We start from the raw sequence: 15020 nt of genomic DNA, 5'->3' as shown, positions 1-15020 counted from the left end.
GGCTTTCAAGAAAGGAGATGACAAAAATAGAAAATAAAGAAAAATACAAGGGAGGGATTATACCGTTGTCCTTCAACTCCCTAAAACTTCATCCCTTAGAGCAACTAAATTCAAATGCCTTCTATTTTGAGGACGATTTCGTTTGGACTTCTCTTCCTGATACCCAATGCAAACTGCACAAAATAACCACACACCCCAAAAACTATGCACACTGTATGAAGCTTTGGTAACAGGAGTGAATGTGCCAGGCATCCGTGTGCTGACCTTCTCATAGGGGTCACCTTCTCTTTTAGACCCAAGACGTTAGAAACACATGAACTACTCTCAAGTAAATCTTTAAATATCTGGATTCCCTGTTCAATTAATAATGTGCTATTTTCTATTTTCCATGAGGTACCATGTGTCAAGGGTAGCCCCAGTGGCCCTCAAAGTTATTAGAACAATGTTTATTATTTTTCTAATTTCTCATGTGAGATTTTTCTCTTATAAAGCCAATACAATCTCAAGTACTTGGAAAACAAGGTTCTTCAGAAATGTATGGGAGGAGAAAACTGTTTTTGTTAGTCTGATTTTTTTGTTTGTTTACCTGTCTTTTCCCCCCAGGTAGAACAATGCCAGTAGACACAAAGCCTTGATCCATTTCAAAGAAAAATAAAAGAAATTCCAAAATTTCTAAATTTTCCAAATTTCAGGAAATTTTTGGAGAAAGAAGCAAGCAAGAGTTTTCTGAGACAGACCTCAGAATGTTTTTAAATCTTTCTTTTACTTGTTTGATGTTTTTTAGAGACAGGTCTAAAATAACATGATTTTTTTCTCCCTCTTTACTGGATATTGGGGCAGCTTTAACCAGCCTCTCTCTCAGTCATCAACACATTTTAATGGACTGACACATGCTTAATAATACAGGTAATGCTTTAGAGCAAAGTGCCACTGGGGCCTGTACTATATTAAAACTGCATTTTTGACCTGAGCCCTGCAAGTCTCTGTACTCAACCATCTCGCCGGTTGGAGAGAAACAGACCAACGCCAGCTCACGATTTTTCTTCTTCAAATAAGGAGGATCGAGGTTTAACTTTTATAACTCTGCACATGAAAAATGTTATGTTTCTAAGCGATTAACTCACCTCCATGACTAGAAATCTTAGAAATTTCATAAAAGCCCCATGACTGCACAAACTCACTCAGCTTTTATGACTCTAAGGAGTGAGGCCTGTTTTTGCCTGAGGTCTTGAGTCAGTGTGGAAGAAAAAGAAATTTGCTAAATAGCTTCTCAACACTGTGCTAAAGGGTTTAAATCATATTTAATCATCGTCACAGTCTTGTGATGTAAGCATTTTTTTTAATCTCATTTTGTAGGTAGATGCTAAGATGGTCCCCAATGATCCATGACTACTAATATCTAGTGTGAGTGTTTCATCTAGCAATTTGAGGAAAGGAAGAGCTCTTGCCGGGGAAAAGGGAGGACTTCTTTGAGATCCTTGGTGTTTTTCGAAGAAGTCTTTGATGTGGCTTATCCTATGAGAAATGTTAAATTTCTGGACACTCCTTTTCCCATTGGCTAACCAGATCTGTATATTAGTGATGGGCTCCAGACTGTTTAGTGAGACAGTAGGCAACTTATTTTTATTCTCAACTTCAATACACTTTGCTTTAGAAACAATTTTTGGTGTAGCACTTCCCAGTCTGTGACCCTGTCCTGAGAAGGGCTGGAACACGGGCTTTGTTGACATATATACTTCATTTTTCTTATCTTCAACTTTAACATCAACCTCCTCATTATTAAAAACGCTGTAATTCTAAAGGTAATTCCCCTTTTTTGATGGAGTTCAGAAACTGCTGACCTGCACCATCAAAATAACTTCTGAAATCATCACTGACTGTGAATCCATTTTTCCATAATTTTGTACTTACACCTACCAGTTTCTTTTGTTCAGTGGCAGACAAACATTTGACACCAACCTTCTGAGTTTCCTCAAAAAGGCTGTCAACAAAATAGTCACAATTTGTTTGCTGATTATCACTAAGAGGTTGGTGGTCAGATCCTGTTTCACAAACCCATTCTTCCGCTATACTTTCAAGATTATCTGCTTCTTTCATTCTCTTTTGTCTTCCTCCTGGTGTGGCCACTGGGTTGGAGCCCCTCAGACTGGGAGCACTGCCTCCCCCAGACCCTCTCAAGCTCGGCGGCCATGCTGCTGGGACCCTGCTCGTCTCCCTCGGTTACTGCTGCCGTCACCAAGCACATGCCGAGGCTGGCTCTGGCTCCTAATATCTGAACCCTTGTATAATCCCTTTGACTTGAGCAGGGGTTAGACTTATTCACTTTTTTCTAATGAATAGAATATGATGAAAAGGATGGGATGAGATATACAAAGACTGTGGCTTTTGTCCTGGGGGTTCTTTCCCACTCTCTCCAGGGTCACTCACTCTGGGGTAAGAGTGCTGCCCTATCAATGAGGCAGCGTTCTGGAGAAGGCGTGGGGATAAGTTTGGATCCACTGAGGTCTGCCCACAGCCACATGAGTTAGCCTGGAAGCAGAGTTAGAACCGGTTGAACATTGAGATGACTGTCGCCCCTGCCAACAACTTGACTGCAGCCAGAATTGCCCAAAGGGCTCCTGGATTCCTGACTCTTAGAAAATCAGACATAACACGTGTGGTTTTCAACTAATACATGTTGGTATACTTTGTTACGCAGCTGTAGATAACAAATGCACTCTCACTTACATGGGAGACAAAGTTAAGTTCATCTAGGGCCCCAGACTAACTAGTAAGGGGAAAAGGTGCTTTTGGAACCTGCCTTTCTGACTCACAGACCCAGGCCCTTCTGTTATTTCCAGGGTGTTGAAACTGTATACAAGACCCTGTGTCCCTTCCTTTGAAATAATAGGCTTTTGCTTTAGTCTCCCACGCTTATGCTGAGTCTCAAAAGGCTGACCAAGTGTTAATGATTAGGAAAAAAAAAAGTTAATGATTAGGAATGTGAAGATGTAGAAATAAAGAATAGCTGTTGGGCTGGGAAACTGGTAACAATTTAGACTATAAATCAGCCACATGGCAGAATCACCAAATTCCCAGTTCCCTGAAAGATAAAGATAAAGGCCTGACACATATTCCAAAGGTTTTTTTTTTTTTACAGGAAGCTGACCCCTGCCCCCAGATGAAAATTGCTGACTACAACCACATAGACCCTAGGCTGGTTGAAACCAGAAGGTTGATGATGCTGGAAACTTCACCTTGATGCCAACCAATCTGAGAACTGTGCACAAGCTGATCATACACCCTGCAGCTCCCTCCCTCACACTGCCTTTAAAACCCCTTACCTGAAAGCTATTGGGGAGTTCAGGTCTTTTGAGCATGAGCTGCCCCTTCTCCTTGCTTGGTGCCCTGCAATAAAATCTATACTTTCCTTCACCACAATTCGGTGTCAGTAGATTGGCTTTACTGTACATGGGTGAGCGGCCCCAAGTTTGGTTTGATAACAGGTTCAATGGGCTTTTTTGTTCACCCATTGACATCAGAGCCTTTCCCATAGCCTGACCTGATCTTGACTATTAAGTCACATCCTTTACTTAACTCAATTTCCTCTAATTTAATTGCATAACAAAACTCACAGTCCAGTGGGGGAAGAAAGACATTTAAATTAAATAAATGATTCAGTGTCCTATAATCCAGGATGGATATTGGCCCAGGGTGCACAGAGGAGGCGGTTTGATTCAGGCTGTAGAGCCAGGAAGGCTTCTCAGGATTTGTTGACCTAGCAGCCTGCCTTAGCCCCCAATCCAATGCCTGCAGGTGGTCTGACCTCGGTAAGTACTTGTCACTAAGTGAACACATTGCTTCCAGAAGGACAGGGGATGTCAGTAAGATAACAAGTAGAGAAGGAGGGAGAAAATTCCATGGCTCCATGTTGAAGGAATGGCAGATAGAAGAGTCAGGATGTTATTCATACATCTATTCCATGTTGCTATACATTAGGACCTATACTCTATTGCTATAAAAGAAAGTACTTTTCAATCTTCAGCTTTTTGAGAACCATTTTAAAAACTTTTATGAAAAGATGCTCAACATTGCTAATTATTAGAGAAATGCAAATCAAAACTACCATAAGGTATCACCTCACACTGGTCAGAATGGTCATGATCAAAATGTCTACAAATAATAAATGCTGGGGAGGATGTGGAGAAAAGGGAACCCTCTTGCACCCTCCCACTGTTGGTGGGAATGTAAATTGGTGCAGCCACTATGGAGAACAGTATGGAGGTTCCTTAAAAAACTAAAAATAGAGTTACTGTATGATCTAGCAGTCCCACTCCTGGGCATATATCCACAGAAAACTGTAATTCGAAAAGATAAATGCACCCCAATGTTCATTGCAGCACTGTTTACAATAGCCAAGACATGGAAGCCACCTAAATGCCCACTGACAGATGAATGGATAAAGAAGATGTGGTATATATATAGAGAGAGTGGAATATTACTCAACCATAAAAAGAATGAAACATTGCCATTTGCAGCAACATGATTAGACCTAGAGTTTATCATATTAAGTGAAGTAAGTCAGACAGAGGAAGAAAAATATCATATGATATCACTTATATATTGAACTAAAAACAATGATACAAATGAACTTATTTACAAAACAGAAACAGACTCACAGACTTGGAAAACAAACTTATGGTTACCAAAGGGGAAAGATGAGGGGAGGAATAAATTAGGAGGTTGGGATTAACAGATACACATGGCTATATATAAAATAGATAAACAACAAGGACCTACTGTATAGCACAGGGAAGTATATGCAATACTCTGTAATCACCTAGATGGGAAAAGAATCTGAAAAAGAATAGATACATGTCTATGTATAACTGAATCACTTTGCTGTACACCTGAAACTACCACGACATTGTAAATCAACTATACTCCAATACAAAATTTATAAAAGAAGAAAAAAAGAAAACAAATGTTGGCTCTTCAGACTTAGAGGAAATTTGTGAAGACTGGTCATCTCACACCCCTGGGAGCTGGAGCCTATATGTTTTGGTCAGATTCTCAAACATGTATCGACTTGGCTGAACGAGAAACGACATAGAAGTTGTTAGTGGACAGTACCTGTGAGGATTTCAGCTGCCCGTTCTGTCATTTTCTGAATCACGAGTCTCAGGGTTCCATCCTCCAGGCTCAGCAACAGGGTCCCTGAGCCCTCAGAGAGCATTGTGGACAGAAGCAGACCATCCTTGTTCCACGTTCGAAACTGGAAACTCACCGAGAGCCCATCGATTTGGGGGGTGCCGGGCAGCAGCAAATAACTGCTGCTCGAGTTGACAAATGTGATGGGAACAATTTGTGGTTCGGAGCAGGAAAATGTGACATTGCCCTGGAAAACAATAAAAATCAAATATATAAAAGCCATTTTTTATTCTGCAATCTGACAGCTGATATAAACAACCACCTGGAGCTGACCTTAATTTCAGGATCATTTTACATACAGCAGCAAGATCTTAAAGGGAAAAATATGTCAGCTTTGTTCAGACACACCCACAAGATTGTTTTCCATTCTTTTTTCTGCATCATGGTGCTATCTGCAAAGAGGGTCATCCAAGACCCAGGGTGGATGGGGGCATGGGAAGCATCAGAAGTTTCTAGGGATCCAGAGATAAAACTAATTACATTCATTCATTGAATAATGCTGTACTGCAAGTCAGCTAAGTGCCAAGCACTGGGATACCTTTCAAAGAGATACGTATGAGAAAACTTTGTTACAATATGGAATGTCCCCAGGGCAGCCTGGTAGAAGAAATAGCGAAAGAAGCAAAGGTTTCACAAAGGAGGCGATGCTTTTCTGGAAGGAAGTGGGGAAAGACAAGAGTGAGTGCCAGGTCAGCCTTCTCAGCAGATGGCATGGTGTTTGCAAAGGCTTGGAAAAACTAGCAAAATGGCATCCCTGGGGAATGAGTCATTTGTGAACTTGCAGTGGGACAGAGAGGGCCATGGACCATGAAGCAGGTGAGTTTATGCTTTGCCAAAGTTATCATTCAAAGTTAGAAGCAGTAAAGTGACATTGGCCAGATTTTTAATATGTTAAGAGTATTTTTAGTAACATGGGGAGTCAGGTGGGGGATGCATGAGAGGACCAGAAGTGGGGAGTATTAAGTGTGTGTAGACTAGAACCAGGAAGAAGTGGAAGAAGATTATCCTTTGCATAAGTGAGGGAAAATGGGTCTGAGTTTACTTGAGGAAGTTACAGGAAAATAAACAAATGTATATATGTGACCAGCTGAGCCATGCGCTGGAGTCACTTTTACTAGATGAATAAGGAGAAAGCCTGGAATACCATCTAGATTATGAATAGGTGTTACAATATGAAAGCCATTTGTAATTTTTATAGCCAACCTCTACAACAATGCAGTGAGCTTATTCAGTTAAGTGTAATGCAGCATTTTCCTCTAAATAGTCATAGACACATCTTTTTTTAACTTATTTTATTGAATTATAATAGATTTACAATGTTGTGTTAATTACTGTACAGCAAAGTGACTCAGTTATATATATATATATATATATATATATATATATATATTCGTTCTTTTTCATGTTCTTTTCCATTATGTTTTACTACAGGATAGTGAATATAGTTCCCTGTGCTATACAGTAGGTCTTTGTTGTTCATGCAGTCTATATATACTAGTTTGCATCTGCTAATCCCAAACTACCAATCCATCCCTCTCCACTCCCCTTCCCCCTTGGCAAACACAGTCTGTTCTATTCATAGACACACCTTGTTCCCTGTAAATCTCTCAATGCCAATGAAAGAGGCTAAGCTCCACCTATTTCCATAGCAGGTGCCACTTCTGCAAAAAAAAAGACAGGGATTTCTGAAAGAGGAATGCCCTGGCTTGCCTGGCTGCCTGAATTCAACTTTGCACTAAAGTGGCCAGGTAGTGGGGTTAGATACCTAGGACAGCTCCTAGTCCTAGAACAGATTAATCCTTCAGGTTGTACAGCCTCATAATCCTGAAAAAAACATCCTTAGGTCCCAAATATATTTGTTAGTGATAGTCCTGCATTTCTGAAAACAAATAGCAGCTTCCAAAAAAACTTCTCCCAATAGTACATTTCTAATGATGCACTCATCAAGCACACCGCTATGAGCATATTATTGCATTGATCATTTTTTTGTAGTTGTTTAGATGTGTTCTTCTCTTTAGGCTAGATCCCCAGAAGTTAATTAATGTGTCAAAGGGTAAGGCCCTTGATATCCATCAAGAAATTGCCCACAGTTTATACTGCATTTGGCACTAGGCTAAGTGCTAACATGCATATCTCATGTATTCTACACAATGACACTGCATTCATTTAAAAAATGCACAAATTGGGTTTGGAGAAGCTAGGTGATTCGACAAAAGCCAGGGTCCTCCTTAGCAGTGACAATGGGGGACAAACCTATGTTTGTCTGACATGGAGGCTTTTGGCAGCCATCTCTGAGAACTTCCTCCTCTGTACTGGGTACCACTGTTAAAAAAAAACATCTACCAGCTTGCTTTTGATATCTCATTGCTGTTTTAATCTGCTTTTTAAAATTTATATCTAGTCTCATACTGTTGTGGCTGGAAAAGATGATTGATATGATTTCAATTTTCTTAAATTTACTGAGGCTTGATTTGTGACACAAGATGTGATCTATCCTGGAGAATGTTCTGTGTGCCCTCGAGAAGAAAGTGTATTCTATTGTTTTTGGATGGAATGTCTTATAAATATCAATTAAGTCCATCTGGTCTAATGTGTCATTTAAAGCTTGTGTTTCCTTATTTATATTCTGTTTGGATGATCTGTCCATTGGTGTAAGTGGGGTGTTAAATTCACCTACTATTATTGTGTTACTGTTGATTTCCCCTTTTGTGGCTGTTAGCATTTGCCTTATGTATTGAGGTGCCCCTATGTTGGGTGCATAGATATTTACAATTGTTACATCTTCTTCTTGGATTGATCCCTTGATCATTATATAGTGTCTTTCCTTGTATCTTGTAATAGTCTTTATTTTAAAGGCTATTTTTTCTGATATGAGTATTGCTACTCCAGCTTTCTTTTGATTTCCATTTGCACAGAATATCTTTTTCCAACCTCTCACTTTCAGCCTGTATGTGTCCTTAGGTCTGAAGTGGGTCTCTTGTAGACAGCATATATATGGGTCTTCTTTTTGTACCCATTTAGCCAGTCTGTGTCTTTTGGTTGGGGCATTTAATCCATTTACATTTAAGGTAATTAATGATATGTATGTTCCTATTACAATTTTATTGATTGTTTTGGGTTTGTTTTTGTAAGTCTTTTCCTTCTCTTGTGTTTCCTGCCTAGAGAAGTTCCCTTAGCATTTGCTGTAAAGCTGGTTTGATGGTGCTGAATTCTATTAACTTTTGCTTGTCTGTAAAGCTTTTGATTTCTCTGTTGAATCTGAATGAGATCCTTACTGGGTAGAGTAATCTTGGTTGTAGGTTTTTCCCTTTCTTCACTTTAAATATATCTTACCACTCCCTTCTGGCCTGTAGAGTTTCTGCTGAAAGATCAGCTGTTAACCTTATGGGGATTCCCTTGTATGTTATTTGTTGCTTTTCCCTTGCTGCTTTTAATATTTTTTCTTTGTGTTTAATTTTTGTTAGTTTGATTAATACGTGCCTTGGCATGTTTCTTCTTGGATTTATCCTGTATGGGACTCTCTGCACTTCCTGGACTTGATTGACTATTTCTTGTCCCGTGTTGCATAAGTTTTCAACTATAATCCCTTCAAGTATTTTCTCAGACCCTTTCTTTTTTTCTTCTTCTTCTGGAAGCCTATGATTCGAATGTTGGTGTGCTTAATGTTGTCCCAGGGGTCTCTGAGACTGTCCTACATTCTTTTCACTCTTTTTTCTTTATCCTGCTATGCGTCAGTTATTTCCACCATTCTATCTTCCAGCTCACTTTCTGTTCTTCTGCCTCAGTTATTCTGCTATTGATTCCTTCTAGAGTATTTTTAATTTCAGTTATTGTGTTATTCATCACTGTTTGTTTGCTCTTTAGTTCTTCTAGGTCCTTGTGAAATATTTCTTGTATTTTCTCTATTCTATTTCCAAGATTTTGGATCATCTTTACTATCATTACTCTGAATTTTTCAGGTAGTTTGCCTGTTTCCTCTTCATTTGTTTGGTCTTGTGGGTTTTTATCTTGCTCCTTTGCCTGTAGGATATTTTTCTGTCTTCTCATTTTGTCTAATTTACAGTATTTGAGGTCTCCTTTCCCTAGGCTGCAGGGTCATAGTTCCTCTTGCTTCTGTTCTCTGCCCCTGGTGGTGGGGTTGGTCCAGTGTCTTGTGTAGGCTTCCTGATGGGAGGGAATGGTATCTGCATTCTGGTGGGTGGAGCTGAGTCTCTTCCCTCTGAAGAGCAGGGCCTTGTCAAGTGCTGTGTTTTGGGGTGTCTGTGAGCTTAGTATGACTTTAGGTAGTCTGTGTGCTAATGGGTGGGTTTGTGTTCCTGTCTTGTTTGTTGTTTGGTGTGAGGGGTCCAACACTGGGAGCTGCTGGCAGTTGGGTGGAGCTGGGTCTTGGATTCAGATAGAGGCCTCCGTGAGGGTTCTCGGTGATTAACCTTCCTTGGGGCTGGGAATTCTCTAGTGGCCCAGCATCCTGGACTCGGTGCTCCCACTCCCGAGCCTCAGGCCCAACTTCTGGTCGAGGGGCCAAGACTCTGCAAGTCGCTCATCTCAGTTATGCAAGGATCTTTATAGTCCTTTCCAGTGTCCAAGGTCTTCTGCTAGTTTCCGGCTGGTGTTCTGCGAAAATTGTCGCATCTATAGATGTATTCCTGATGCATCCGTGGAGACAGATGAACTCCACGTCTACCTACTCTTCTGCCATCTTGAATCTCCCTGGATGGTGCAGCTGTACTCATGCTCCAGGCTCCTGCTGCTGCCACTCATCAACCTGCTCAGCATTTTCCCACCCACCCCCTGCCTCCGGGAGAGAATCGGCAGTGCTGCAGACCCCGGACCAGGCACCGCTCAGCCAGGCAGCTCTACACAAGCACCTGCACCTGCACCATCACCCCAGCGAGGACGCCGCCACTGCCTCCTGCTGGTCTTCTCCTCCTCCTTCTCCACCACCACCTGCCCCCAGCCCAGAGCAAGCGCCTGGCTCTCTCTCCTCCATGCTCCACTGCCACTTAATCTGCATTTTTGGATTTCTGGTTGATATCCTTTCAAGATGAAATATCCCCACTTATGGCAGATTAACTGAGGCAAGGCTGTCTTTTAAACAAAGCAAAATCACAAATGCTCCCACAGGGAACTTGGGAGTAGCAGTAACTCTTCTTGCCCTTTACTTTTCCTGAGGTCAGTGTCACCTCCTCTGGTAACAATTTGCCACAGTAAAGCTGTACCCAAAGTTTGAGGCTGTGTAGAAGGGGGAAAGGTGACAAGGCTGAAGGTAGAAGCCCAGGACTTTGTAAAACACCCCTTCCTGCACTGATTTAAAATCCAGTGTATCAGACTCACAGACACAGAGAACAGACTTGTGGGTGCCAAGGGGGAGGGGGTGCAAGGGAGGGATGGATTGGGAGTTTGGGGTTAGCAGATGCAAACTAGAATGGATAAGCAACAAAGTCCTACTGTAGAGCATAGGGAACTATATTCAATATCCTGTAAAAAATCATATGAAGAATATGAAAAATAATATATATATGCATAACTGAATCACTTTGCTGTATACCAGAAACTAACACAACATGGTAAATCAGCTATTTTTCAATTTTAAAAAAACCCTTAAAAAATCCAATATTTAGCTCGACTCAGCCATTTTGTGAGTGTTCTCTGAATAGACAATCATGGAGTGTGGTCCTCAGGACAGCGGGGGTCTAGAGGAACTGAGATTGTCCCCTGCATTCCACTGAAAGTCTAATGGGCCCCAGTACCTTTGAAATAGGCCAGGGAACCCAGAAGCCCTTGAGAGGCACTCAGGGGACACTCCAGGTCCCCAGCAAGATCCTGGTGGCAAGAACTTCAAATAAATGCTTCAGGGATCCTCACTGGTTAAGGTAAGGCCAGGTGTGGGGATCAATGCTTTGTTCAACAGGGAGCAGGAGAACTTGGAAATGCATTGTCTTTGGACGGTGTCTCCACATCACTGCAGGCCGTGCTCTCCATTCCGTCTCCCACATTTCCCTCATGCTGTCCTCTGTTGCCCTTGTGTCCATGCAGCTGCCTGAGCTGTCCAAAACTTCTCTGTTTTTAGAGCACTTCCCTGCTCTGTTCTCCAACGGTAGGTCCAAGGGCAAGTAGGAGAGAGAGATGGGAGCAGATGGGAAACGCCGTTTACACCCAATCTGACCCAACTCTCCTGACAAATGTGAGTGTTCCAGGCTGAGCTGTTTGTCACACTGCGGTGCAGCACCCCCTGCCCCGTTCCACATCCATCTCAGCTGTGCTGGTTGCTGGCAGAAATGCCAAAGTGTCAAGAGGCACTGATACTCAGCCCCATTCACCACAATGGAGAGAAAGAAAAAATTAGCTAAATGAAAAAGTAGTACTTTTGAAATCAACACGGACTATTGAATCATTTTCAATAATGCCATTTGTGACTCCAGAATCCTTCTCAAGACAGCATTTGAGGGAGTCCCCAGCAATGATTTAGAAAGAGCATGCAAGAAGACAATATTACTCAAGCCTTGAAATGAATGAAATAATGCCATTTGCAGCAACATGGATGGACCTAGAGATTATCACACTAAGTGAAGTAAGTCAGAGAAAGACAAATACCATATGATACCACTTATTTGTGGAATCTAAAATAAAAGATACAAATGAACTTATTTACAAAACAGAAGTAAACCCACAGACACAGAACACAAACTTACAGTTATCAAAGAGGAAAGGGTGGGAGAAGGATAAATTAGGAGTTTGGGATTAACATATACACACTACTATATATAAAATAGATAATCAATAAGGATTTACTGTATAACACAGGGAACTATACTCAGTATCTTGTAATAACCTATAAGGGAAAAGAATCTGAAATATATATATGTATGTGTGTGCGTGCGTCTGTACACCTGAAACTAGCACAGCATTGTAAATCAACTATACTTCAATTTTAAAGAAGACAAAATTGTTAAAAAAAGAGAGAGAAGACAATGTACTTGAGAAAGGTGTCAAAACAGAGAGCAGCAAAAAGTCAACAGACTGTATTCTACCCTATATACCAGCTTAATCCATTAATTCAACTTTCATCGCATCCCTGTGAAGAAGGACACTCCATGCCTCAGACTCTCCATTCTACTGTAGATTTAATTCAGCAGGGATTTCAACATGCATTCAAGATTTCTCCAACATTGTAAAACAATGCGCTAAGCACAGGGCCTTATAAGTTATACACATAAATGGGATCCTGTTCCTTTTCAGTCTATAGTCATTAAATGTACATTTTTGACTGTAACTGATGCAAAGTATCCCATGACACAGGGATGCACCACGGTGGTCAAATCTTCAAGGTAAATCAGCCAGCCCTGATCCTATAGATGAGACTGCAAGAAAGTCAGTATCGCTGCCATGGTCTCTCTTTCCCTGAATATATTACAAGATCTACAGGGTCTTTCACTGTCCCAAAAGGAGGTCACTCTACACTTAACAGTCTAAATCCTTGGTGTCTGATGTGCCTCACCTGACAACACCACCAGGCCCCAGTTGGATGGTGACCCTCCATGGGACAATGGCTCCACTGAGCCACAGGTCACTGGTACCTATAAGTGGGGGCCTCTCTGTGTCCCCCAAATGGCAGTTCTTAGTGCCCAATGCTTTCATGCTCATACATGCTCATTCTTCTCCAAAAGATAAGGTATACAGAAGTGACGGGCCCATCTGTCCCTCGGGGTCCCCCAAACCATGTCCACTTTCCTTCTCTGGCGTCCACCATGGCCTTTCCTTTGCAACCCTCAAAACACAGAAGTTCCCGTCCCACCTCTTTTCTCAGACAAAAGACTTTGATTTCTATGGATGGAGCACAGGACGCTGAAACTCTAAGATCTGTTCGAAGACCATCTTAGAGAGACTGTCCATTTCTATGGAAAAACACTTTGTTTTGTACCATTAACAACAAGAGCTGTACTGTCCCCTATCTGATTCATGAAGCTTGATGGACTCCTAAGAATGGTCAGGACCTTAAAACACAAGAAGCAGGTTTGTGTCAGCGGGAGGAGGCAAGCCCTTTTCATTGATTCATCCTACCCAAGCAGGCCCTCCCTTTGGAGGGCAGAGAAAACCCTCCACACTATTAATTGCTATGAAGAAACAGTACATGAGGTCTCACACAAAGGAAGCCTCTTCTAATCTGGAGGGTTACAAAAGGCTTCCTTAGGGAAGTGACATTAGAATTGAGATTTTACAGGAGAGAAGGTGTAACTAATTGGAAAGTGAGCAGAAGTTTTATCCAAGGAGAGAGGGAACGCAGTTTCTAAGGTCAGAGACAGGAAGGTGGGCGGTATATACAAGGATCTGCCAGAAGGTCAGCTGACGGCAGTTCAAAAGCCAGCACAACAGCAGTCAAGATCCAGTGGGAAGGGCAGGAAGGGATGCAATCATTAAGACTTTAGACCATGTCGAAGTACTAGAACTTGATCCTATGGACAAAACAGAATGGAAAGGGGTGAAGAGAGAACTGATGTGTAGATTAGGCAGTAGGGTCATATTGTGCTTGAGATGCATCCCTCAGGGGGCTGTAGGTATGGAATAGAGTATGCACTGTTTGCAAGAAAGGATGCTCAAGGGCCATACTTCGGGCACTTAAGGGTTTGTGGAGGGCTCTGTCTAGAATGGTGAGGGAGAACAGCAAGCAGAGAGTCTGCAGGTAAAATTGACAGTAGGTGCTGTGCAGGGTTGAGGGGCTTCCACTCTCCTCTGCTTGCCTAGGGACCTCAAATAGCACAGAGCAGGGATGGCCCTGCACTGTGGGTTGACCATCACCTGCCTTGATTGGTGGCCCCTCCCACTCCTGTGTGAAGACACTGACAGCAAATGCAAATTCTTAAGCTCATTCATCTAATCCATGTGTGTGGTTACTATGGCAACCAGTCCCCTCAATATACTTCCTGCTTTTCTCCCTCCACCAGGGGTGACCTCTTCGGGCCTCTGCACCCACCCTCACACCCCCTCCCTCCTTCCTCCTGGCCCATTCCTGGGGCCTTTTCAGACCCTCCCCAACCCCGAGGTGGCTGCCTTCTTCACCAGGTCCCAATGGTTTGTGTCCCTACACCATTTATTCACATATCCATACAAGTGTTACCATACACTTATCATTATCGCTTAGACTGCCTCGTAATAATTAGCTACTCTTTACTACTTGCATAGGCTTTTCATAAAAATTCATCTGTAGTTGGGTAGAGAGCATCTGGCTTTGAATTCTGAGAAGAAAGTGAAATTGTTCAATTTAGGCAGAATCGGATTCTTATCATGAATATTTACCAGGAAAACCATATGGTCTCTCTGATTCCTTAATTTTTGCTACTATAGCTGCAAGAATAATGGTAGAGTGTTGATTTAGGATCAAATGAGAACATGGGCATTGTGTCTAGCACTGTTCTTGCCTCGTTTTTCTTTTTCCTGATCTGCCACTTTTTCGGGTGACCTGAGGCCAGTGACCTCAAGAATCTTAGTTTCCTCTTTTGTAACCTGAGGCTGGTGGACTGGATGGTTCACAGATTCCCACAAGGGCCCTCATTCTTTGGGCATCTGAGACTGAAAATCCATATTCTTATCATCTATCTTCTCTTAGGAGGGGGGATAGGCATCAACAGAGTCATTTCCAATGTTGGAGTGAGAAGTGTAACCAAGTACTTGCTTTTTAAGACGTTTTTAAAATAATGCTTCAAAGCATAAGAAAGGAAACCTAAGACTTTTCCCTACCAATTCCTTTCTAACTTCAGGGAATACAGCAAGAGTCTCCATAGATAATTATAATATATATATATATATATATATATATATATATATATATATAT

The 15020-nt window shown here is 41.8% G+C and overlaps 1 protein-coding gene and 1 pseudogene across 2 annotated transcripts in view; both read right to left on the bottom strand.

Annotated features, from left to right (window-relative positions):
- CNTNAP5 (contactin associated protein like 5) overlaps positions 1-15020 on the bottom strand; it is an 898651-nt gene that overhangs the window by 380839 nt on the left and 502792 nt on the right. For both annotated transcript variants that reach the window (XM_029226145.1, XM_029226146.1), the window contains exon 8: positions 5113-5377. In XM_029226145.1, coding sequence (XP_029081978.1) covers positions 5113-5377 — 265 coding nt within the window. The remainder of the gene's footprint in view (positions 1-5112; positions 5378-15020) is intronic.
- Positions 1302-2103, bottom strand: LOC114896969 (annotated as a pseudogene).

The sequence above is a fragment of the Monodon monoceros genome, unplaced genomic scaffold (assembly GCF_005190385.1).
Source record: "Monodon monoceros isolate NGI ecotype Baffin Bay Population unplaced genomic scaffold, NGI_Narwhal_1 Super_Scaffold_16, whole genome shotgun sequence".
NCBI classification, from domain to species: domain Eukaryota; kingdom Metazoa; phylum Chordata; class Mammalia; order Artiodactyla; family Monodontidae; genus Monodon; species Monodon monoceros.
Note: the sequence above shows the minus strand (reverse complement) of the source record. Positions and strands in the feature narration are given on the sequence as shown.